The sequence below is a fragment of the Salvelinus alpinus genome, chromosome 2, assembly GCF_045679555.1.
Source record: "Salvelinus alpinus chromosome 2, SLU_Salpinus.1, whole genome shotgun sequence".
Lineage (NCBI taxonomy): Eukaryota > Metazoa > Chordata > Actinopteri > Salmoniformes > Salmonidae > Salvelinus > Salvelinus alpinus.
In genome coordinates, this window is record NC_092087.1 from 90,624,555 (window position 1) to 90,650,892 (window position 26,338).

A 26,338-nucleotide genomic window follows, 5' to 3' on the forward strand; every position below is an offset into this window, starting at 1 on the left:
ACTGGTATTAATATAACATGTTAACTCTGACAGAGACTTCAGTTAGACTGGTATTAATATAACATGTTAACTCTGACAGAGACTTCAGTTAGACTGGTATTAATATAACATGTTAACTCTGACAGGGACTTCAGTTAGACTGGTATTAATATAACATGTTAACTCTGACAGAGACTTCAGACAGACTGGTATTAATATAACATGTTAACTCTGACAGAGACTTCAGACAGACTGGTATTAATATAACATGTTAACTCTGACAGGGACTTCAGTTAGACTGGTATTAACATGTTAACTCTGACAGAGACTTCAGTTAGACTGGTATTAATATAACATGTTAACTCTGACAGGGACTTCAGTTAGACTGGTATTAACATGTTAACTCTGACAGAGACTTCAGTTAGACTGGTATTAATATAACATGTTAACTCTGACAGAGACGTCAGTTAGACTGGTATTAATATAACATGTTAACTCTGACAGGGACTTCAGTTAGACTGGTATTAATATAACATGTTAACTCTGACAGGGACTTCAGTTAGACTGGTATTAATATAACATGTTAACTCTGACAGAGACTTCAGACTGGTATTAATATAACATGTTAACTCTGACAGGGACTTCAGTTAGACTGGTATTAATATAACATGTTAACTCTGACAGGGACTTCAGTTAGACTGGTATTAATATAACATGTTAACTCTGACAGAGACTTCAGACTGGTATTAATATAACATGTTAACTCTGACAGGGACTTCAGTTAGACTGGTATTAATATAACATGTTAACTCTGACAGAGACTTCAGACTGGTATTAATATAACATGTTAACTCTGACAGACTTCAGTCAGACTGGTATTAATATAACATGTTAATAACTCTGACAGGGACTTCAGTTAGACTGGTATTAATATAACATGTTAACTCTGACAGAGACTTCAGACTGGTATTAATATAACATGTTAACTCTGACAGAGACTTCAGTTAGACTGGTATTAATATAACATGTTAACTCTGACAGAGACGTCAGTTAGACTGGTATTAATATAACATGTTAACTCTGACAGGGACTTCAGTTAGACTGGTATTAATATAACATGTTAACTCTGACAGGGACTTCAGTTAGACTGGTATTAATATAACATGTTAACTCTGACAGAGACTTCAGACTGGTATTAATATAACATGTTAACTCTGACAGAGACTTCAGTTAGACTGGTATTAATATAACATGTTAACTCTGACAGACTTCAGTCAGACTGGTATTAATATAACATGTTAATAACTCTGACAGGGACTTCAGTTAGACTGGTATTAATATAACATGTTAACTCTGACAGATGTTAACTCTGACAGACTTCAGTCAGACTGGTATTAATATAACATGTTAATAACTCTGACAGGGACTTCAGTTAGACTGGTATTAATATAACATGTTAACTCTGACAGAGACTTCAGACTGGTATTAATATAACATGTTAACTCTGACAGACTTCAGTCAGACTGGTATTAATATAACATGTTAACTCTGACAGAGACTTCAGTTAGACTGGTATTAATATAACATGTTAACTCTGACAGGGACTATACCCCTTATAGTCCTGAATACTCCAAAAGGTAGGTCTCTCTCTCCCCCTCCCCTCATCCCTCTCTCCCCCTCCCCTCTCTCTCCTTACCTGTTGTCCTCTCTCTCTGTCGGGGGTGGTGATTGGTACAGGGTCTAGGACCAGCCATTTCTCCCCCTCCCCTCATCCCTCTCTCTCCTTACCTGTTGTCCTCTCTCTCTGTCGGGGGTGGTGATTGGTACAGGGTCTAGGACCAGCCATTTCTCTGTGGTGATCTGAAGTTGTGCTCCTCCCAGCGGCTCCCGAATCTTTACCCTCACCTCCAGCTTACCCCCCGTAGCCTTACGACCATCCAACACCTAGCACAACACAGTTAGACAGAGAGGGAGGGGGGGAGACAGAGAGACAGGGAGGGAGACAGAGAGAGGGGGGGGACAGAGAAAGACAGACAGAGAGAGATGGGGGGGAGACAGAGAGATAAGAGACAGGCAGGCAGAGAGATACAGTGGGGAGAACAAGTATTTGATACACTGCCGATTTTGCAGGTTTTCCTACTTACAAAGCATGTAGAGGTCTGTAATTTTTATCATAGGTACACTTCAACTGTGAGAGACGGAATCTAAAACAAAAATCCAGAAAATCACATTGTATGATTTTTAAGTAAATAATTTGCATTTTATTGCATGACATAAGTATTTGATACATCAGAAAAGCAGAACTTAATATTTGGTACAGAAACCTTTGTGTGCAATTACAGAGATCATACGTTTCCTGTAGTTCTTGACCAGGTTTGCACACACTGCAGCAGGGATTTTTGCCCACTCCTCCATACAGACCTTCTCCAGATCCTTCAGGTTTCGGGGCTGTCGCTGGGCAATACGGACTTTCAGCTCCCTCCAAAGATTTTCTATTGGGTTCAGATCTGGAGACTGGCTAGGCCACTCCAGGACCTTGAGATGCTTCTTACGGAGCCACTCCTTAGTTGCCCTGGCTGTGTGTTTCGGGTCGTTGTCATGCTGGAAGAACCAGCCACGACCCATCTTCAATGCTCTTACTGAGGGAAGGAGGTTGTTGGCCAAGATCTCGCGATACATGGCCCCATCCATCCTCCCCTCAATACGGTGCAGTCGTCCTGTCCCCTTTGCAGAAAAGCATCCCCAAAGAATGATGTTTCCACCTCCATGCTTCACGGTTGGGATGGTGTTCTTGGGGTTGTACTCAAAGTTCTTCTTCCTCCAAACACGGCGAGTGGAGTTTAGACCAAAAAGCTCTATTTTTGTCTCATCAGACCACATGACCTTCTCCCATTCCTCCTCTGGATCATCCAGATGGTCATTGGCAAACTTCAGACGGGCCTGGACATGCACTGGCTTAAGCAGGGGGACCTTGCGTGCGCTGCAGGATTTTAATCCATGACGGCGTAGTGTGTTACTAATGGTTTTCTTTGAGACTGTGGTCCCAGCTCTCTTCAGGTCATTGACCAGGTCCTGCCGTGTAGTTCTGGGCTGATCCCTCACCTTCCTCATGATCATTGATGCCCCACGAGGTGAAATCTTGCATGGAGCCCCAGACCGAGGGTGATTGACCGTCATCTTGAACTTCTTCCATTTTCTAATAATTGCGCCAACAGTTGTTTCCTTCTCACCAAGCTGCTTGCCTATTGTCCTGTAGCCCATCCCAGCCTTGTGCAGGTCTACAATTTTATCCCTGATGTCCTTACACAGCTCTCTGGTCTTGGCCATTGTGGAGAGGTTGGAATCTGTTTGATTGTGTGTGGACAGGTGTCTTTTATACAGGTAACGAGTTCAAACAGGTGCAGTTAATACAGGTAATGAGTGGAGAACAGGAGGGCTTCTTAAAGAAAAACTAACAGGTCTGTGAGAGCCGGAATTCTTACTGGTTGGTAGGTGATCAAATACTTATGTCATGCAATAAAATGCAAATGAATTATTTAAAAATCATACAATATGATTTTCTGGATTTTTGTTTTAGATTCCGTCTCTCACAGTTGAAGTGTACCTATGATAAAAATTACAGACCTCTACATGCTTTGTAAGTAGGAAAACCTGCAAAATCGCCAGTGTATCAAATACTTGTTCTCCCCACTGTATATGAGGATGTCTAAGTGAAAATATGTGTGTGTACAGTATCTCTGTGTTAAAAGTGTGTGTGCGTGTTAAAATTGTGTTTACCTCTATAATCTGTCTGATGTCACATTGGTTCTCCAGTGAGTCCAGCTTCAGCTGAGCGTTCCCCAACACTTTGTCCCCCTTGAACAGACCCCTACACACACACACACACACACACACACACATTAATATCCCCAAAGGTCTATTGAAGCACCGGTGCGTCAAACTAAGTGACATAATAAAAAAATATCCATCATAATCTGTCAATTTAAGATAGAGATATGTTTTCTATTTAATTGGATGCGTCTCAATCCACCTATGGCGGCCGTCCACATCGGTGGTGGAAGGTGACCAGCTACAGCGGTGTTTGTCAGACCATGAGACATCGGTGGTGGAAGGTGACCCAGCTACAGCGGTGTTTGTCAGACCATGAGACATCGGTGGTGGAAGGTGACCCAGCTACAGCGGTGTTTGTCAGACCATGAGACATCGGCGGTGGAAGGTGACCCAGCTACAGCGGTGTTTGTCAGACCATGAGACATCGGAGGTGGAAGGTGACCCAGCTACAGCGGTGTTTGTCAGACCATGAGACATCGGAGGTGGAAGGTGACCAGCTACAGCGGTGTTTGTCAGACCATGAGACATCGGCGTTGGAAGGTGACCCAGCTACAGCGGTGTTTGTCAGACCATGAGACATCGGCGGTGGAAGGTGACCCAGCTACAGCGGTGTTTGTCAGACCATGAGACATCGGCGGTGGAAGGTGACCCAGCTACAGTGGTGTTTGTCAGACCATGAGACATCGGAGGTGGAAGGTGACCCAGCTACAGCGGTGTTTGTCAGACCATGAGACATCGGTGGTGGAAGGTGACCCAGCTACAGCGGTGTTTGTCAGACCATGAGACATCGGAGGTGGAAGGTGGAAGGTGACCCAGCTACAGCGGTGTTTGTCAGACCATGAGACATCGGTGGCGGAAGGTGGAAGGTGACCCAGCTACAGCGGTGTTTGTCAGACCATGAGACATCGGCGGTGGAAGGTGACCAGCTACAGCGGTGTTTGTCAGACCATGAGACATCGGCGGTGGAAGGTGACCAGCTACAGCGGTGTTTGTCAGACCATGAGACATCGGAGGTGGAAGGTGGAAGGTGACCCAGCTACAGCGGTGTTTGTCAGACCATGAGACATCGGAGGTGGAAGGTGGAAGGTGACCCAGCTACAGCGGTGTTTGTCAGACCATGAGACATCGGAGGTGGAAGGTGTCCCAGCTACAGCGGTGTTTGTCAGACCATGAGACATCGGAGGTGGAAGGTGGAAGGTGACCCAGCTACAGCGGTGTTTGTCAGACCATGAGACATCGGAGGTGGAAGGTGACCCAGCTACAGCGGTGTTTGTCAGACCATGAGACATCAGAGGTGGAAGGTGTCCCAGCTACAGCGGTGTTTGTCAGACCATGAGACATCGGAGGTGGAAGGTGACCCAGCTACAGCGGTGTTTGTCAGACCATGAGACATCGGAGGTGGAAGGTGGAAGGTGACCCAGCTACAGCGGTGTTTGTCAGACCATGAGACATCGGAGGTGGAAGGTGGAAGGTGACCCAGCTACAGCGGTGTTTGTCAGACCATGAGACATCGGAGGTGGAAGGTGACCCAGCTACAGCGGTGTTTGTCAGACCATGAGACATCAGAGGTGGAAGGTGACCCAGCTACAGCGGTGTTTGTCAGACCATGAGACATCGGAGGTGGAAGGTGACCCAGCTACAGCGGTGTTTGTCAGACCATGAGACATCGGAGGTGGAAGGTGACCCAGCTACAGCGGTGTTTGTCAGACCATGAGACATCGGAGGTGGAAGGTGACCCAGCTACAGCGGTGTTTGTCAGACCATGAGACATCGGTGGTGGAAGGTGACCAGCTACAGCGGTGTTTGTCAGACCATGAGACATCGGAGGTGGAAGGTGACCAGCTACAGCGGTGTTTGTCAGACCATGAGACATCGGAGGTGGAAGGTGACCCAGCTACAGCGGTGTTTGTCAGACCATGAGACATCGGTGGTGGAAGGTGACCCAGCTACAGCGGTGTTTGTCAGACCATGAGACATCGGTGGTGGAAGGTGGCCCAGCTACAGCGGTGTTTGTCAGACCGTTTCCAGCTACAATAGTCATTAACACAGACCTCAATCTGCATGTATTAACCAGGTCTGGTGTGTGTCTGTGTTAATATTCTATGTTACCTCAATCTGCATGTATTAACCAGGTCTGGTGTGTGTCTGTGTTAATATTCTATGTTACCTCAATCTGCATGTATTAACCAGGTCTGGTGTGTGTCTGTGTTAATATTCTATGTTACCTCAATCTGCATGTATTAACCAGGTCTGGTGTGTGTCTGTGTTAATATTCTATGTTACCTCAATCTGCATGTATTAACCAGGTCTGGTGTGTGTCTGTGTTAATATTCTATGTTACCTCAATCTGCATGTATTAACCAGGTCTGGTGTGTGTCTGTGTTAATATTCTATGTTACCTCAATCTGCATGTATTAACCAGGTCTGGTGTGTGTCTGTGTTAATATTCTATGTTACCTCAATCTGCATGTATTAACCAGGTCTGGTGTGTGTCTGTGGATCTCACCCCTTGTGGATGATGTCAAACTTGATGCCTTTGGCCTGGACGACCCTCTTGAAGCCTCTGTGTTGACGGTTGATGTTCAGGTTAAACTGCTCTTTAAACTCTGGACTGTTGCTGTTCTTCACTGTACTGGTCTTGTCCCTCTGGGCCTCTTCCTGCACACACACACACACACACACAAACACACACACACACACACAAGACAGAGAGAGAATATTTGAGTGGATCTAAGTGGAAATGTGTGCATGCAAAATGGTTGTGTGTGTATGCGTGTGTGTGTGTGTGTGTGTGCGTGTGATTGTGTAGAGTGTGAGTCTTACCGCACTAGGAAAAGGAAACTCAAAGCGCACACTGGTGTCCAGATCACTGGCAGAGACTCCTGAGAAGAGGGGGATGAGAAGAGAGAGATCAGAAGAGAGGGGGATGAGAAGAGAGGGGGGATCAGAAGAGAGGGGGGATTCAGGAGAGAGGGGGGATTCAGGAGAGAGGGGGGATTCAGAAGAGAGGGGGGATTCAGAAGAGAGAGGGGGGATTCAGAAGAGAGAGGGGGGAGGGATCACGTGACCCCTGAACGAGATGGCCGCATGAACTAGGAGCTCCGCACAAGTAGTTTCCAATTCCTAATCTTACCTCCACTTCAAGTTTAAACTCATTTAGCTTTAGTCAAAAAGTCATGGCGGCTACAAAAGACGACACTACAGGTGACATTTTTACCCGGACTCGAGCACTAGCGACGGAAAAAGCCTCCAAGAAGCAGCTAGCTTCAGAAAAAGCTAGCGCCATTAGCCAGGAGCAAGAGGACCCGTTCCCCCCCGAGGCCCAACGAAGGCCAACCTCGCACTCTGTCGAAGACATCTTTTCTGAGCTGAGATCCCAACGTACAGAACTCAACACTAAACTAGATGGCATTAACGCTCAGCTCAGTGCGATAGGGGGCAAGGTGACAATCCTGGAAAATGCTTTGCCTGACATAAACAACAAGATAACCATAAACGCGGGGCGCCTGGACGAGGCAGAGGGGCGAATCCTATCCACGGAAAACTTATTGACAGACGCCATGGAAACAATAGCATATGCTAAAAAAAAATAGAGCAGCTGGAAGAGAAAACAGAGGACCTGGAAAACAGGGGGCGAAGGAATAATTGTGTTCTATTAAATCTGGGCGAAAAAGAAGAGGGAAACATGCCACTGATCCGCTACCTGCAAGACAAACTTCCCGAGTGGCTCCACCTGTCCACCGACAGACCCATAGAACTCGAGAGAGCTCACCGAGCACTGAGGCCCCCACCAGCAGCCAGACAACCACCGCGCCCAATCACCATACGTTTCTTGAGATTCACCGACAAGGAACGAGTCCTACAGGCGGCGAAAACCAACACCATTACAGTGGGAAACGCCAAACTCATCTTACTCCAGGACCTGTCAGCTGGAATACGCCGAAAGCGCCGAGAGTTTGACGAGGTGAAGAAATGCTCCATTGACCGAGGCATCTTTAGGGGATTCAAATACCCAAACGAGCTCAGGATTCTTTACCAAGGAGCCCTGCGACACTTCAAAACTCCCGAAGAGGCAAAACGTTTTTTGAAAGACAACCCCGGTCAATGAGAAATGGACCAATGACTAAATGCGATTACTATTATTACTAAAGGAGGTAAGACAACATATAGCCGATATCCAAAGACCCACCCGCCCTGCTAAATGTCATTATAGCCGTCTAATCTATATTTATGTTCCTTTAGCTGAGAGGGATAGGCTCCATATTATAACCTAGGCCTACTATATGTAGGCTGGGCTATTGATTTTATTTTCTCCCATTTTTAATGTGGTCTGGACGGGGGCTACGTTGTCATTTACCCAATGCGGGGCGGAGAGGATGAGGCATTTCTTTGGTGGGGAGGGGGAGACGTTGTGCGTTGCTAACTGTTCCCGTTTTTTTTGTTGTTGTTGTTGGAACACAGAATTGTGACTGAGCGGGGAGGTAATAGATCCAACGGGATATGTCGAGTTGTTTGGGAACTCGGCTGGGGTGTTCAGAGACTGTTATTTTATGTAAACCATTTATTTTCCTTTTATGTGAACGCAGCTGTAACTACTATCCACCTTTACCCAGAGATGACTTGCACTAAAGTTCGATTACTGTTCGATGACGATGACTAGTACCTTAAATCTATTGACATGGAACTGCCATGGTCTAGGTCATGCAATAAAACGGAAAAAGATACTATGTGCTCTAAAAAAGGAAAAAGCAGACATCGCGCTATTGCAAGAGACACACCTCTGTGATGCTGAACATGCCAAACTCCGCAGAGCTTGGGTGGGACAGGTGTATTTCTCATCTTTCAAATCCAACAGTAGAGGCACAGCCATACTTATCCATAAGAATGTTCCATTCATAATTGACAAAAACATATCTGATCCGGAGGGGAGATTTATTTTGATAACTGGGTCACTGTATGGGCAACCAATTACTCTCTTAAACATATACGCCCCTAACACAGATACTCCTGCTTTTATGTCGAAAATGATAACCCTGTTCAATGAGCATTGTGTTTCCTTTGGAGTGTTGGCCGGAGATTTTAATTGTACCCTGAACCCAACCCTAGACAAATCATCTCAAGTCCCCACCACAAATCCTAGATCTGCAAAGATGTTGAACTCTCTTACTAAAGAGATGGGACTGATAGATATCTGGAGAGAGACTAATAGCTCATCTATGGACTATACATACTACTCTAATGTCCATAACACCTACTCCCGTATAGATTACATTTTTATCCCAAAGAGTTTCATAAATTCAGCCACGTGTAGAATCGGACCCATAGCGCTTTCGGATCACGCCTTTGTCCACCTCCGCTTTGACCTCTGCAAAAACATCCCGAGGTCAAAGAGCTGGAAATTCAACACCTCCATGCTATCAAACGAAGCATTCCATACATTGGTAACTACATGGATAGACAACTACACACAAGACAACAAAGATTCTCCTGTTTCTCCGGCCACAATGTGGGACGCTGCTAAAGCCACACTAAGAGGTCATCTAATTGCATATGCTTCCTCTAAGAAAAAAGCAATGGAAGCACACAGGCTAGATCTGGAGAGGGAGCTGGAACGCTGTGAAAAAGTACATAAACAATCCACAGACAGCACCTCCTGGAGTCAACTTAAAGCAGCCAAAGCCAAACTGAATTTGGACTATACTCGGGAGATTAAAAAAAAAGTTTTCTTTACTAAACAGAAATACCATGAGTATAGCAATAGGCCTAGTAGATTGCTTGCTTATCAATTAAAAAAAGAGCAGTCAGAGCGTACAATTATGGCTATCCGAACAGCAGAGGACGAGGTCACATATGACCCAAAAAAGATCAATTGAACTTTTCATGATTTTTACTGCAAACTATATACCTCTGAGAGAAAACACACGGAAGCAGAACTCCACTCCTTCCTAGAGGGAATCTCGCTACCTAAACTATCAGAGACTGACCAAGAAGATCTCAACTCCCCCTTCACTCCTGAGGAGATCCTGGAGGCAATTACCTCCATGCCACCTAACAAGTCCCCAGGCCCAGATGGATTCCCCAGAGAGTTCTACAAAGCTTTTTGGCCCCAGCTTAGCCCTATTTTCATGCCAATGCTGGAGGATTTTTGCAAAAACGGAGTTCTCCCAGACTCAATGCGCACAGCTCGCATTACAGTGTTGCTCAAAAAAGACAAGGACCCCCTATCCTGCTCCTCCTTCCGGCCCATAAGCTTGTTGGATTTCGACTACAAAATAATTACCAAATTGCTGGCCAAAAGACTAAACACTCTTCTTCCCAAAATAATAAAAGCGGACCAAACTGGATTTATTAGAGACAGATACTCTTCTGATAACATTCGCCGTCTTTTTGATATTATTGATCAAGTAAACGCACAGAAGACCCCTGTCCTGCTGGCTTCACTGGATGCTGAGAAGGCGTTCGACAGGATGGAGTGGAGCTTTTTGTTCTCAGTCTTAGAAAAGTTCAATATGGGCCCAAACTTTATTAAATGGATCAAATCACTATACTCTCATCCAAATGCCATGGTGACTACTAACGGACTGAACTCTGACAGATTCCCTTTGGGACGGGGCACAAGACAAGGGTGCTCGCTATCCCCCCTGCTCTACTTGTTGGGGGCGGAGCCTCTGGCAGAGTTGATAAGGAGCAATTCAAGTATTACAGGTGTTCCTGCAGGCGGCCTGCAGCACAAGATTTCGCTTTACGCGGATGATGTCTTGCTCTACATATCCAACCCTGAGAAATCCCTTCCTCCCATTTTAGACACAATTGCTCAGTATGGCACGTTTTCAGGTTATAAGATAAATTTTAACAAATCCACTGTCTGCCCTCTCAATATTACACTCACCAGTTCTATGAAGACACTATGCCCATTCCAATGGAAGACACAGGGGTTTCAATACCTTGGGATATTCATAACACCAGATCTGAATAGGCTTTTCAAGGAGAATTATCTTCCACTCCTGGATCGAATCAAAAACAACCTCCAAACCTGGATCTCCCTCCCAATTAGCTTAGTAGGAAGAATTAATGTAATCCGTATGAACATCCTCCCTAGACTGAACTATTTATTTCAGATGCTCCCATGCTATCTCCCAGCTTCCTTTTTCAAAACAATTAACCAAAGCATCACCAAATTTATATGGGGCAATAAAAAACCTAGGATCAAGCTCTCCACTCTATCGAAACCTGAATCTAAGGGCGGTCTTGCCCTTCCCTCCCTTCAATTGTACTACTGGTCTGCCCAAATCCGCAACATGCTAACATGGATCACAAACAGACAAGAGTCAACGTGGATCCAGATAGAAGCCCAATCCTGTGGTTCATTGCCACTAAGCTCAACTATATTCATTAATAACTTTAGTGAAGTGGGCAACATAGCCAAAACATTTGTGATTTACAGCACCCTACTAGCGTGGAGGGACTGTAAGAAATACCTGGGCATCTCCTCCCAAATATGCTCTCACTCGCCTATAGTAGGCAACCCAGACTTGCCAAAAGCCCTGAGGGATGCCAACTTTAATCTTTGGCATACTCTAGGAATCAGGACCTTTTCAGACCTATTTCATCAGAAGACCACTACACTGAAATCCTTTCAAGAGCTCTGCAGTGAATTCAATGTGCCAAGATCCCATTTTTTTTAAATATCTTCAAATTAGACATGTCATCTCCTCATTTACTTCCAAGAGGAGGTTTAGAACTCAGTTCAACGAAGTTGAAACCCTTCTTGTCACAGCACAATCCATTAAAGGCAAAATATCCTATATCTATAGACTCCTTTCTGAGAAAGGAGGCTCCTCCTTTACTCCTTTGAAAATAATCTGGGAAAAGGACCTTGGTCTGACTATCAGTGATGAGTTATGGGCGGAGGTTTGCGACAGGGTATACTGCTCCTCTACTAATGTAAAAATGAAAGAATCGAATTACAAATTTTTGTACAAATTTTATTACACTCCCTTGAGACTCCATAAAATGAAAACAGACATTTCTCCTAACTGTAAAAGATGTACCTCTGAAAGTGGAACCTATATGCATGTATTTTGGAGCTGTAGAGAGATTGCCAGATTTTGGCAATCTATACATACTGCTGCACAGAAAATACTAGATGTACAGTTTGATATGACCCCGTGTCTCTATCTTCTTAATGCCCAGCAGGACTTTGTTCTTGATCCTGGCAGAGAAAATTTGCTCATGACCATTACATACTTTGCTAAGAAATGTATCCTTCTATTGTGGGCCTCTAGTACCTCTCCTACATTTAAAATGTGGATTGACCAGATTGTTGACTTTCTCCCTCTTGAAAAGCTCACTTATGACCTCCACAAGAGACAGCCCAAGTTTGATAGACTCTGGTCTCCACTACTCCACTATATCTCAAATTGGACAGAGTGAATGGGGGGATCGGGGAGGTGAGCAGATGCGTGTTGTGTAAGGTGCTGTAAAATCTAAAAACTAATCATTGGCTCGTCATCTCAGCTAAGGCTGGAAATAGCAAATAAGAACCTTGATAGTGCTGCTGCAAGTTCTACATTTTAAATTTTGTTATAATTATTATTTGTGTGTATGTGGGTATGTATGTATATGTAGGTATGTATATATGTATATATATATATATAACATTTTTTTATTTTTTATTATTATTATTATTATTATTTTTTTAAAGTTTGTCACATCTGTGAATGTGGAATGTGTTTGGTTGGTTGTTTGAAAACTTAATAAAACTTTAAATTGAAAAAAGAAGAGAGAGGGGGGATCAGGAGAGAGGAGGGATCAGAAGAGAGGGGGATTCAGAAGAGAGGGGGGATTCAGGAGAGAGGGGGGATCAGAAAAGAGGGGGATTCAGAAGAGAGGGGGGATTCAGGAGAGATGGGGGATTCAGGAGAGAGGGGGGATCGGGAGAGAGGGGGGATCAGAAGAGAGGGGGGATTCAGGAGAGATGGGGGATTCAGGAGAGAGGGGGGGATCAGAAGAGAGGGGGGATCAGGAGAGAGGGGGGATCAGGAGAGAGGGGGGATCAGGAGAGAGGGGGGGATTCAGGAGAGAGGGGGATTCAGGAGAGAGGGGGGATCAGAAGAGAGGGGGGATTCAGGAGAGAGGGGGGATTCAGGAGAGAGGGGGGATTCAGGAGAGAGGGGGGATTCAGGAGAGAGGGGGGATTCAGGAGAGAGGGGGGATTCAGGAAAGAGGGGGGATCAGGAGAGAGGGGGGATTCAGGAGAGAGGGGGGGTTCAGGAGAGAGGGGGGATCAGAAGAGAGGGGGGATTCAGGAGAGAGGGGGGATTCAGGAGAGAGGGGGGATTCAGGAGAGAGGGGGGATTCAGGAGAGAGGGGGGATTCAGGAGAGAGGGGGATTCAGAAGAGAGGGGGGGGGATCAGAAGAGAGGGGGGATCAGAAGAGAGGGGGGATTCAGAAGAGAGGGGGGATTCAGAAGAGAGGGGGGGATCAGAAGAGGGGGAATTCAGGAGAGAGGGGGGGATCAGAAGAGAGGGGGGATTCAGGAGAGAGGGGGGGATCAGAAGAGAGGGGGGATTCAGAATAGAGGGGGGGATTCAGAAGAGAGGGGGGGATCAGGAGAGAGGGTGGATCAGGAGAGAGGGGGGATCAGGAGAGAGGGGGGATCAGGAGAGAGGGGGGATTCAGGAGAGAGGGGGGATCAGGAGAGAGGGGGATTCAGGAGAGAGGGGGGATGAGAAGAGAGGGGGGATTCAGGAGAGAGGGGGGGATCAGAAGAGAGAGAGATCAGAAGAGAGGGGGGGATTCAGAAGAGAGGGGGGGATCAGGAGAGAGGGGGGATCAGGAGAGAGGGGGGATCAGGAGAGAGGGAGGATCAGGAGAGAGGGGGGATCAGGAGAGAGGGGGGGTCAGGAGAGAGGGAGGATCAGGAGAGAGGGGGGGATCAGGAGAGAGGGAGGATCAGGAGAGAGGGGGGATCAGGAGAGAGGGGGATCAGGAGAGAGGGGGGATCAGGAGAGAGGGGGGGTCAGGAGAGAGGGAGGATCAGGAGAGAGGGAGGATCAGGAGAGAGGGGGGATCAGGAGAGAGGGGGGATCAGGAGAGAGGAGTCAGAAGGAGGCATATAAAGTTCAAAACAACACACCTGAGGGAGCAGGTAGATTGATGCCCTTCACGATGTACAGCGTCATCTCATTGGCTGTCAGGTCAGTATACATTCTACAACAGACAGAGAAGACAGATTACTTTCCTCCTGCTTTGTATATATGTGTATGTGTGTGTAAGAGATGTATTTTTATATGAATGTAAATTGTATGGCATTGTGGTGTTAATATGTTAGTAACAGTATAGTACTTGACAGTGTTGAAGGTCCTCAGTGTGATATTAATATGTTAGTAACAGTATAGTACTTGACAGTGTTGAAGGTCCTCAGTGTGATATTAATATGTTAGTAACAGTATAGTACTTGACAGTGTTGAAGGTCCTCAGTGTGATATTAATATGGTAGTAACAGTATAGTACTTGACAGTGTTGAAGGTCCTCAGTGTGATATTAATATGGTAGTAACAGTATAGTACTTGACAGTGTTGAAGGTCCTCAGTGTGATATTAATATGTTAGTAACAGTATAGTACTTGACAGTGTTGAAGGTCCTCTCCTCAGTGTGATATTAATATGGTAGTAACAGTATAGTACTTGACAGTGTTGAAGGTCCTCTCCTCAGTGTGATGTTAATATGGTAGTAACAGTATAGTACTTGACAGTGTTGAAGGTCCTCAGTGTGATATTAATATGTTAGTAACAGTATAGTACTTGACAGTGTTGAAGGTCCTCTCCTCGGTGTGATATTAATATGGTAGTAACAGTATAGTACTTGACAGTGTTGAAGGTCCTCTCCTCAGTGTGATGTTAATATGGTAGTAACAGTATAGTACTTGACAGTGTTGAAGGTCCTCTCCTCAGTGTGGTATTTGGGGACAGGTTGGCCCTTGGCGTGGGCCATCTTCAACACCTCAATGTTCTGCATACACTCCTCCGCCAGCTTCTCAAACCTGACAACAGCAACACACACGCACATTACACACACACACACACACAGTACACGCAGGGTTCACACCCGCCAAATGGGGGTAGATGTTGTCATTGGCGGGGTTGAATGTCTATTTCACCAGCCACGTTTGCGGGTGGTCACACAGAGCATTTGGGAACAGTTTTTTTCATGCAAAACCCACATGTAGAAGAAGTTGGTGGAATTTACAAGGCTACTGACGTGTGACTTTGTCCTCGTGTTTCTTGGCCAGTTAAAATGTTTTGTTCACACGCCAGGTTGTTTTTCATTGTTAGTTTGAGTTTGCTGCAACTGTCCGCTGCTAGGAAGACGTCGCAGTCTGAGATGCTTTTCCCGTCACAGACAAGCCAGTGCCACGGTTACCGTGGTAATGGCCCGTCCCTTAAAGGACCAGTTGACAATTTCTGTCTCGCCTAATGATTGTGCTTGATCTAGCACGGATCACTCCAAAAAACGTATTCATCAGCTTTTTTGTCACTTTCTTATCATTAAAACACTCAAATACTTGAAATTGTTCTCCTAGATTTATTTGTGTGCTTCCACATTTCTACTTAGAAACAGATGATGTACTCCTTGTAATACACATCAGTGTGGAGCCCTGAACTACAATATTAAATAACCCATATCACTCAGTATTTTGTGGCAGGGCAGGCACTTGTTGATTGTTGATGTTCAGTTGTAGAACTGTTTATCTGTTTTTACTATAGTATCTAAATGATTTATTTAACTGTTTATCTGTTTTTACTATAGTATCTAAATGATTTATTTAACTGTTTATCTGTTTTTACTATAGTATCTAAATGATTTATTTAACTGTTTATCTGTTTTTACTATAGTATCTAAATGATTTATTTAACTGTTTATCTGTTTTTACTATAGTATCTAAATGATTTATTTAACTGTTTATCTGTTTTTACTATAGTATCTAAATGATTTATTTTAACATACATTGGTTAAAAGACGTAGGTTACAAACATTTTATGGAATTAAGAAATATACCACATTACTTCTTACTGGTGATTAATTTATTGTTTTAAAACATTACAAAACATGCTCATCCGTTACTATTTTTGGGGTGTAATTATGGAGCAAAAAATATTATGGCTGATAAAAAAATCTGAGTGGAACAAAAAGTTACATTTCCCACCCTGATTCACACGGTACACACGGTACACACACACACACACACACACACACACGGTACACACACAGTGAAGATGGCATTTCCCTAAATTCAATGCATCTTCACTTATATTTGTAACATGTGTGTTACAGTAGTTGGGCCCATATTGTATCTTACTATTCAAACATGCCATGGTGTATGTGCATCATCAACTTCACACTCAACAGTTTCAAGTGTTTGTCTGTCAATTATAGTGTGTTCAGGTGTGTTGACCACACCCACTAATTGACCACACCCACAAAATAGCCCCGCCTACGAAATGGCCACGCCTGATCCTAATTATTGTGTGTCTCTTTACAGAGTGTTTCTGAACTGTGTGGGAGGAACGAGGTAGATCTATACATACCGTGTGGGAGGAACGAGGTAGATCTATACATACCGTGTGGGAGGAACGAGGTAGATCTATACATACCGTGTGGGAGGAACGAGGTAGGTCTATACATACCGTGTGGGAGGAACGAGGTAGGTCTATACATACCGTGTGGGAGGAACGAGGTAGATCTATACATACCGTGTGGGAGGAACGAGGTAGATCTATACATACCGTGTGGGAGGAACGAGGTAGATCTATACATACCGTGTGGGAGGAACGAGGTAGATCTATACATACCGTGTGGGAGGAACGAGGTAGATCTATACATACCGTGTGGGAGGAACGAGGTAGATCTATACATACCGTGTGGGAGGAACGAGGTAGATCTATACATACCGTGTGGGAGGAACGAGGTAGATCTATACATACCGTGTGGGAGGAACGAGGTAGATCTATACATACCGTGTGGGAGGAACGAGGTAGATCTATACATACCGTGTGGGAGGAACGAGGTAGATCTATACATACCGTGTGGGAGGAACGAGGTAGATCTATACATACCGTGTGGGAGGAACGAGGTAGATCTATACATACCGTGTGGGAGGAACGAGGTAGGCCTATACATACCGTGTGGGAGGAACGAGGTAGGTCTATACATACCGTGTGGGAGGAACGAGGTAGATCTATACATACCGTGTGGGAGGAACGAGGTAGATCTATACATACCGTGTGGGAGGAACGAGGTAGATCTATACATACTGTGTGGTGTGCAGGTCCTGGTTGCTTTAATGACCTTTTAACGCGGTCTGTTTTTGAACCTCTTTTTAAACACATCTGTTTTATAATAAATATGTATTGAACTGACTTTTATCAGTCCGGTAATTCTTTGAACCTCTTAATGTGCTCTGTGTACTAACGTACGCTCGTGCACACTTACGCTCGTGCACACTTACGCTCGTGCACACTTACACTCGTGCACACTCACACTCGCATACAATTGTTGCCACTAACCTGGAGGTCTCCGCCACGCTTCCCATGTGAGTGAACTGCTGGGAGTAACCCAGACATTTCTGTAGAGAGAAACAGATCATGTGTTATTAATGTACTATCAACATGTTAGGAGTCTATTATAACGTGTTGTACTGACACACACACATATATATATAAAAATATATATAAAATATATATACATACACAGTACCAGTCAAAAGTTTGGACACACCTACTCATTCCATGTTTTTTCTTTATTTTTACCTTTTTCTACATTGTAGAATATTAGTGAAGACATCAAAACTATGGAATCATGTAGTAACCAAAAAAAGTGTAAAACAAATCAAAATATATGTTATATATGATGACAGCTTGGAATGAGTAGCTGTCCAAACTTTTGACTGGTACTGTACATGTATGTATGTATGTATGTACTGTACATGTATGTATGTATATATATATATGTACTGTACATGTATGTATGTATATATATATATATATATATGTATGTACTGTACATGTATGTATGTATGTACTGTACATGTATGTATGTATGTATGTATGTATGTATGTATGTATGTATGTATGTATGTATGTATGTATGTATGTATGTATGTACTGTACATGTATGTACTGTACATGTATGTACGTATGTATGTATGTATGTATGTATGTATGTATGTATGTATGTATGTATGTATGTATGTATGTATGTATGAACGTTTGTACGTATAAGGGTTCAATGAGGCATTTATTATTGGTGAGGTGCTGTATAAATATATTGTTTTAAATATATGCTGAAGGGGTAGGCTGTTTAATAAGTTGTCATAACAGTGTTAATAAGCATGTCATAAGAGTTGTAATAACCTGGTGCTGCTGTCGGAGGAGCTCCATGAGGCTGCTGTATTGCTCTGAGGAGCGAGGAGAGGAACGAGACCGAGCCAGAGAGTAGTCCTCCTCACTGACTGGAGCACTGGGGACCTGTGGGAGGAAACAGAAAGGGGGAAACCTAGTCAGTTGTACAACGGAACGCTTTCAACCAAAAATATGTCTTCCGTATTTAACCTAACCCCTCTGAATCAGAGAGAGGAGATGGGGAGATGAGAGGGGGGGAGAGGAGACAGGGGAGAGAGAGACGGATGGATAAATCAATGAGAGAGACAGGAAGAGAGGATGAGGACGAGAGAGAGAGGAGTGAGAGAGAGGAAGGGGAGTAAGGAGGGGGAGAGAAAGAGATGGAGGAAGCTGAATGTGTGTGTGTGTGTGTGGGGTGGGGGGGTAAGTGTGTGTGAAATTATGTCAAAGGATGAATTTAACACATAACAAATATGTAGACACACCGACACAAAAAGAGAGTGAGAAAGAGAGGTGTGTAGTAGAGGAGGAAAATGAAGTGGAAATAGAGAGATGTGAAAAGTCAACAGCAGGAGATTATATATCACACACACACACACACACACACACACACACACACACACACACACACACACACACACACACACACACACACACACACACACACACACACACACACACACACACACACACACACACACAGGTGTCTTGGTCCCCCCTGTCCTCTCCATCTGTTCCTGGCTCCTCTCCTGCAGTCTCAATGTTCCTCCTTCCCCCTCCCTCCCTCCCTGTCTCCCTCCCTCCTTCCCTGTCTCCCTCCCTCCTTCCTTAACCTTGACACACACAGTCCTCCTCGTGTTGCATAATAAAAAAACTTTCCCCAAAATTCTGGTTGAAGATTTCCTGCTGTATTATTCCCTGCAGATTCCTGGAGAAACTGTGAATGTGAAAAGTAACCCTCCACCAGCCCAAACACACACCTTGGTGATGTCTACAGGCAGGCCTCCCTTGGTGGCGCTGATCATCTGGTCCAGTCCTTTAGCGTGTCGGAGATGGACCGCCGCTCCCTGCATGTCCTTCATCTGTTTAGAACGCAGCGCCGCCCGGACGAACGCCTGCCGCCGCAGCAACAGGAAGTCCAACTGCTGCTGGGCTGCACCACAGGAAGAGACGCCACAGGTGGGAGGGGGGTACGTGTGTGTGTGTGTGTGTGTGTGTGTGTGTGTGTGTGTGTGTGTGTGTGTGTGTGTGTGTGTGTGTGTGTAGGGAGACATCAGAGTGGCTAATGTAGAGGTGTCAATGGGAGAATGAATTTGTTCATGTCAAGGGATGAATTTAACACATCTATGAATATGTGCACACACACACACACACACGTACCGACACACTGACATACAAACTGACACCAACACACACACACCTTTAAGCCCCAGTCTGGAGCCCTGTGTTGTGTTGCCTCCAGAACCTGGTGTGGGAGGGGCCGGGGCTTTGCCTTTCTGGACTGGAGCTCCCACTGCAGGCTGGAGGGGGGGAGAGAGAGAGAGTTAAGTGAACAGAAGTTAAATATTGTAAACATGAACATAGTATCCATATTTTCCCACTTTCCAGAACAATCTTGAGCGTCAAGAAATCTCATGACATCATGTGTGTCAGGGTCATAGGTCATGGTGGTTACCTTGGCCAATTCCCCTGTTCCGTCCTCGTCCTCTGCGTCTGCGTCTTGATTGGCTAGTTTCATGGCCGTCTCCAGGACGCCCATGAAGTTCTGCTGGCTGCTCTCTGTGCCCTGCAGCGGAGGACAGCCTGGCCCACAACAACACAGTAAACACAGAGAACAAAAACACGCTATGGCGTACACGCTAAAAACACGCTACGGCATACACGCTAAAAACACGCTACGGCGTACACGCTAAAAACACGCTACGGCGTACACGCTAAAAACACGCTACGGCGTACACGCTAAAAACACGCTACGGCGTACACGCTAAAAACACGCTACGGCGTACACGCTAAAAACACGCTACGGCGTACACGCTAAAAACACGTTACGGCGTACACGCTAAAAACACGCTACGGCGTACACGCTAAAAACACGTTACGGCGTACACGCTAAAAACACGCTACGGCGTACACGCTAAAAACACGCTACGGCGTACACGCTAAAAACACGTTACGGCGTACACGCTAAAAAACATGATGCTGGCAAGGGCCAGCCTGAGAGTAACAAAGTATAAAAATTAAAAACTCTCGTACAACGAATCCATCATATAAACAAACACGGTACAGACTGAACACACACTAGGCTCAAACACCTATTATAGAGGTCACGTGTGGCTCAGTGGGTAGAGCATGGCAGCTGCAACGCCTGGGTTGTGGGTTGGATTCCACACGGGGAATAAGAGCATCTGCTAAATGACAGAAATGTACATGATGGAGGCTGCAGCTAAATGTTACCTGGTGGTACAGGAAGATCAGCCAGGTTGACTGGTCGTCCAGCCTTATGAGACCTGATGGCATCCTGGTATTGCTGTTACACACACACACACACTGAATATTAGTACGACATATCCAAGCAGGTATACATTACAGTGTGTGTGTGAGGCGTTTCTGCTGTTAAAAGCATGGAACTTTTGGAGTTCTTTCTCATTCTTTGTGTGTGTGTGTGAACCACCAGTCATTTCTTTGATGTGTGTGTGAACCACCAGTCATTTCTTTGATGTGTGTGTGAACCACCAGTCATTTCTTTGATGTGTGTACCTTGACGATGCGCTGGTGCATGCGTGCCTTGCGGTCGTCTCCTTTGCTCCTGGCCCCCTCTGCTGCAGCTTTGTATCTGTCCATCCTCTGTTGTAACGCTTCCCCTACACTGCCTGGGGCTGGGAGGGCTGTCTCACACACACACAGACACACACACACACACACACACACACATCTCCACTGAGCGACCTGGCACAAAATGGCTGCCGTGCATCAACCAGATGGGAGCTACACATCGGTGATGGAGGAGGTGATTTCCCCCTTTAGAAAGGCCCTTTATACATCCAATGCATCATTATTATTAATAGTATGTGTGTTACCGGAGTCGGCCACCGGGGGAGCTGCAGGGGGAGCAGCAGGGGAGGGTCTGGAGGAAGACTGGGGAGGAGGAGGAGCTGAACGCTCTACCACTGCATGAGAGAGAGAGAGGGAGGGATGAGAAGAAAGAGGAGTTATGCCGTATGGGGGGAGTTGAGATCAGATGTTTAGGGGTCAGGGTGGAATGTACAAAGCGTCTCAGAGTAGGAGTCCTGATCTAGGATCAGGTTCCCCATGTCAGCTTTTTCATTGTGATCTAAAAGAGAAAACTGATCCCAGATCAGCACACTCTCAGAGACTGAGACACTATGAATACAGATCCTGGTCTTCTGGTCTCTAACAGGTCTTTAGGGATGAGACTGAGACACTATGAATACAGACCCTGGTAATCTAGTCTCTAACAGGTCTTTAGGGATGAGACTGAGACACTATGAATACAGATCCTGGTCTTCTAGTCTCTAACAGGTCTTTAGGGATGAGACAGACACTATGAATACAGACCCTGGTCTTCTAGTCTCTAACAGGTCTTTAGGGATGAGACTGAGACACTATGAATACAGATCCTGGTCTTCTAGTCTCTAACAGGTCTTTAGGGATGAGACTGAGACACTATGAATACAGACCCTGGTCTTCTAGTCTCTAACAGGTCTTTAGGGATGAGACTGAGACACTATGAATACAGATCCTGGTCTTCTAGTCTCTAACAGGTCTTTAGGGATGAGACTGAGACACTATGAATACAGATCCTGGTCTAGTCTCTAACAGGTCTTTAGGGATGAGACTGAGACACTATGAATACAGATCCTGGTCTTCTAGTCTCTAGCAGGTCTTTAGGGATGAGACTGAGACACTATGAATACAGATCCTGGTCTTCTAGTCTCTAGCAGGTCTTTAGGGATGAGACTGAGACACTATGAATACAGATCCTGGTCTTCTAGTCTCTAGCAGGTCTTTAGGGATGAGACTGAGACACTATGAATACAGATCCTGGTCTTCTAGTCTCTAACAGGTCATTGGGGATGAGACTGAGACACTATGAATACAGATCCTGGTCTTCTAGTCTCTAACAGGTCTTTAGGGATGAGACTGAGACACTATGAATACAGATCCTGGTCTTCTAGTCTCTAGCAGGTCTTTAGGGATGAGACTGAGACACTATGAATACAGATCCTGGTCTTCTAGTCTCTAGCAGGTCTTTAGGGATGAGACTGAGACACTATGAATACAGATCCTGGTCTTCTAGTCTCTAACAGGTCTTTAGGGATGAGATTGAGACACTATGAATACAGATCCTGGTCTTCTAGTCTCTAACAGGTCTTTAGGGATGAGACTGAGACACTATGAATACAGATCCTGGTCTTCTAGTCTCTAGCAGGTCTTTAGGGATGAGACTGAGACACTATGAATACAGATCCTGGTCTTCTAGTCTCTAACAGGTCTTTAGGGATGAGACTGAGACACTATGAATACAGATCCTGGTCTTCTAGTCTCTAGCAGGTCTTTAGGGATGAGACTGAGACACTATGAATACAGATCCTGGTCTTCTAGTCTCTAACAGGTCTTTAGGGATGAGACTGAGACACTATGAATATAGATCCTGGTCTTCTAGTCTCTAGCAGGTCTTTAGGGATGAGACTGAGCCACTATGAATACAGATCCTGGTCTTCTAGTCTCTAACAGGTCTTTAGGGATGAGACTGAGACACTATGAATACAGATCCTGGTCTTCTAGTCTCTAACAGGTCTTTAGGGATGAGACTGAGACACTATGAATACAGATCCTGGTCTTCTAGTCTCTAACAGGTCTTTAGGGATGAGACTGAGACACTATGAATACAGATCCTGGTCTTCTAGTCTCTAACAGGTCTTTAGGGATGAGACTGAGACACTATGAATACAGATCCTGGTCTTCTAGTCTCTAACAGGTCTTTAGGGATGTGACTGAGACACTATGAATACAGATCCTGGTCTTCTAGTCTCTAACAGGTCTTTAGGGATGAGACTGAGACACTATGAATACAGATCCTGGTCTTCTAGTCTCTAACAGGTCTTTAGGGATGAGACTGAGACACTATGAATACAGATCCTGGTCTTCTAGTCTCTAGCAGGTCTTTAGGGATGAGACTGAGACACTATGAATACAGATCCTGGTCTTCTAGTCTCTAACAGGTCTTTAGGGATGAGACTGAGACACTATGAATACAGATCCTGGTCTTCTAGTCTCTAACAGGTCTTTAGGGATGAGACTGAGACACTATGAATACAGATCCTGGTCTTCTAGTCTCTAACAGGTCTTTAGGGATGAGACTGAGACACTATGAATACAGATCCTGGTCTTCTAGTCTCTAACAGGTCTTTAGGGATGTGACTGAGACACTATGAATACAGATCCTGGTCTTCTAGTCTCTAACAGGTCATTGGGGATGAGACTGAGACACTATGAATACAGATCCTGGTCTTCTAGTCTCTAACAGGTCTTTAGGGATGAGACTGAGACACTATGAATACAGATCCTGGTCTTCTAGTCTCTAACAGGTCTTTAGGGATGAGACTGAGACACTATGAATACAGATCCTGGTCTTCTAGTCTCTAACAGGTCATTGGGGATGAGTTCCAAATGGCACCCTATAGGCCCTGGTCAAAAGTAGTGCACTATATAGGGAGTCGGGTAACCCTGAGACTCATATCTCCCTCAATAGCTTTAAGCACCAGCTGTCATAGCAGCTCACAGATCACTGCACATAGCCAATCTGTAAATAGCCCATCCAACTACCTCATCACCATTTGTTACTTATTTTATATATTTTGCTCCTTTGCACCCCAGTACCGCTACTTGCACACTCATCTTCTGCACATCTATCACCCCAGTGTTTAATTTGCCATACTGTAATAATTTCGACACTATGGCCTATTTATTGCCTCAACCCCTTATCTTACCTCATTTGCACACACTGTATATAGACTTTCTCTATTGTATTATTGACTGTATGTTTGTTGATTCCATGTGTAACTCTGTGTTGTTGTTTGTGTCGCACTGCTTTGCTTTATCTTGGCCAGGTCGCAGTTGTAAATGACAACCTGGTTAAATAAAGGTGAAATATATATTTTTTTAAATACAATTGATTTAGGACTCAGGTGTAGTAAGCCAAGCGCACCTGGAGGGGGAGGTAGAGAGCTGAGGTCCACTGGTTCCCCTCTGTCCAACGCCTCTACTACTGGGTCTAGTTTCTGTACAAGGAGAGGAGAGGTGGTGAAGAGGTGTTGAGGGAGAGGAGGGAGAGGAGGTGGAGAGGAGGGTGGGTAAATAAAGGGGGAGGAGGTGAAGGGGTGGTGGAGAGGGAGAGGAGGGTGGGTAAATAAAGGGGGAGGAGGTGAAGGGGTGGTGGAGGGAGAGGAGGGTGGGTAAATAAAGGGGGAGGAGGTGAAGGGGTGGTGCAGAGGGAGAGGAGGGTGGGTCAATAAAGGGGGAGGAGGTGATGGGGTGGTGGAGAGGGAGAGAGGGAGAGGAGATGGAGAGGAGGTGGAGAGGTGGTGAAGAGGGAGAGGAAGGTGGGTAAATAAAGGGAGAGGAGGGGAAGAGGTGGTGGAGAGGGAGAGGGGGTTGGGTAAATAAAGGGAGAGGAGGGGAAGAGGTGGTGGAGAGGGAAAGGGGGTGAAGAGGGAGAGGAGGGGAAGAGGTGGTGAAGAGGGAGAGGGGGGTGGGTAAATAAAGGGAGAGGAGGGGAAGAGGTGGTGGAGAGGGAGAGGAGATGGTGAAGAGGGAGAGGAAGGTGGGTAAATAAAGGGAGAGGAGGGGAAGAGGTGGTGAAGAGGGAGAGGAAGGTGGGTAAATAAAGGGAGAGGAGGGGAAGAGGTGGTGGAGAGGGAGAGGGGGTGAAGAGGTGGTGGAGAGGGAGAGGGAGAGGAGGTGTAGTCAGGTGGGTGTGTTCCTGTACATTGCCGACATGCCTGAACTCACAATGGCTGGATAGGTCACAGGAGGTTGGTGTCACCTTAATTGGGGAGGATGGGCTCGTGGTAATGGCTGAAGTGGAACTAGTGGAACGGTTTCAAATACATCAAACACCTGGTTTCCAGGTGTTCGATGCCATTCCGGCCATTATTATGAGCCGTCCTCCCCTCAGCAGCCTCCACTGGGATAGGTGTTGAACCTATCCGCTAACCACATCATGTGATACAGCAACTTGATGTCAGACTGAGCAGTCGATGATGTGGCACGCAGCTATTGGTTGATGCAATGCAACAGCTGGCATCTAGTCAGACAGGAACACCACCTTGTTCACTTTTACAACACCACATTCCTAAAGACAATAATGGACTTGTTACTCCGTACATTTTCCCCGACTCCCAAAAGTACTTGTTACACTTTGAATGCTTAGCAGGACCGGAAAATGGTCCAATTCACACACTTATCAAGAGAACATCTCATCCCTACTGCCTCTGATCTGGTCGACTCACTAAACACACATGCTTTGTTCTCTGATCTGGTCGACTCACTAAACACACACGCTTTGTTCTCTGATCTGACGGACTCACTAAACACACACGCTTTGTTCTCTGATCTGGTCGACTCACTAAACACACACACTTTGTTCTCTGATCTGGTCGACTCTCTAAACACACGCTTTGTTCTCTGATCTGGCCGACTCACTAAACACACATGCTTTGTTCTCTGATCTGGTCGACTCACTAAACACACAGGCTTTGTTCTCTGATCTGGCCGACTCACTAAACACACATGCTTTGTTCTCTGATCTGACCGACTCACTAAACACACATGCTTTGTTCTCTGATCTGGTCGACTCACTAAACACACACGCTTTGTTCTCTGATCTGGCCGACTCACTAAACACACACGCTTTGTTCGTAAATGAATTTAAGAGTGTTAGCATGTGTCCCTGGCTATCTGTACATTTTAAAAAGATAACTTTTTTTTGCTACATATAAAGAATTTGAAATGATTTATACGTTTACTTTTGATAGTACTCAAGTAGTATTTTGCCGAGTGACTTGAGTTATTTTATATTAAGTATCTTTACTTTAACTCAAGT

The 26,338-nt window shown here is 45.2% G+C and overlaps 1 protein-coding gene across 4 annotated transcripts in view; it reads right to left on the reverse strand.

Annotated features, from left to right (window-relative positions):
- Positions 1 to 26,338, reverse strand: part of cc2d1a (coiled-coil and C2 domain containing 1A) — a 35,913-nt gene that overhangs the window by 6,231 nt on the left and 3,344 nt on the right. For all 4 annotated transcript variants that reach the window (XR_011673540.1, XR_011673539.1, XM_071389935.1 and 1 more), the window contains exons 8-22: positions 24,443 to 24,515; positions 21,291 to 21,380; positions 20,971 to 21,098; positions 20,668 to 20,740; positions 19,889 to 20,016; positions 19,634 to 19,733; positions 19,194 to 19,366; positions 18,226 to 18,339; positions 17,380 to 17,438; positions 14,739 to 14,855; positions 13,950 to 14,023; positions 6,634 to 6,692; positions 6,317 to 6,468; positions 3,757 to 3,847; positions 1,768 to 1,923 (exon numbers count right to left, since the gene is read on the reverse strand). Coding sequence is in view for 2 of the 4 variants with exons in the window: in XM_071389935.1 (XP_071246036.1) it covers positions 1,768 to 1,923; positions 3,757 to 3,847; positions 6,317 to 6,468; positions 6,634 to 6,692; positions 13,950 to 14,023; positions 14,739 to 14,855; positions 17,380 to 17,438; positions 18,226 to 18,339; positions 19,194 to 19,366; positions 19,634 to 19,733; positions 19,889 to 20,016; positions 20,668 to 20,740; positions 20,971 to 21,098; positions 21,291 to 21,380; positions 24,443 to 24,515 (1,587 nt within the window). In the remaining 2 variants the exon portion in view is untranslated. The remainder of the gene's footprint in view (positions 1 to 1,767; positions 1,924 to 3,756; positions 3,848 to 6,316; positions 6,469 to 6,633; positions 6,693 to 13,949; positions 14,024 to 14,738; positions 14,856 to 17,379; positions 17,439 to 18,225; positions 18,340 to 19,193; positions 19,367 to 19,633; positions 19,734 to 19,888; positions 20,017 to 20,667; positions 20,741 to 20,970; positions 21,099 to 21,290; positions 21,381 to 24,442; positions 24,516 to 26,338) is intronic.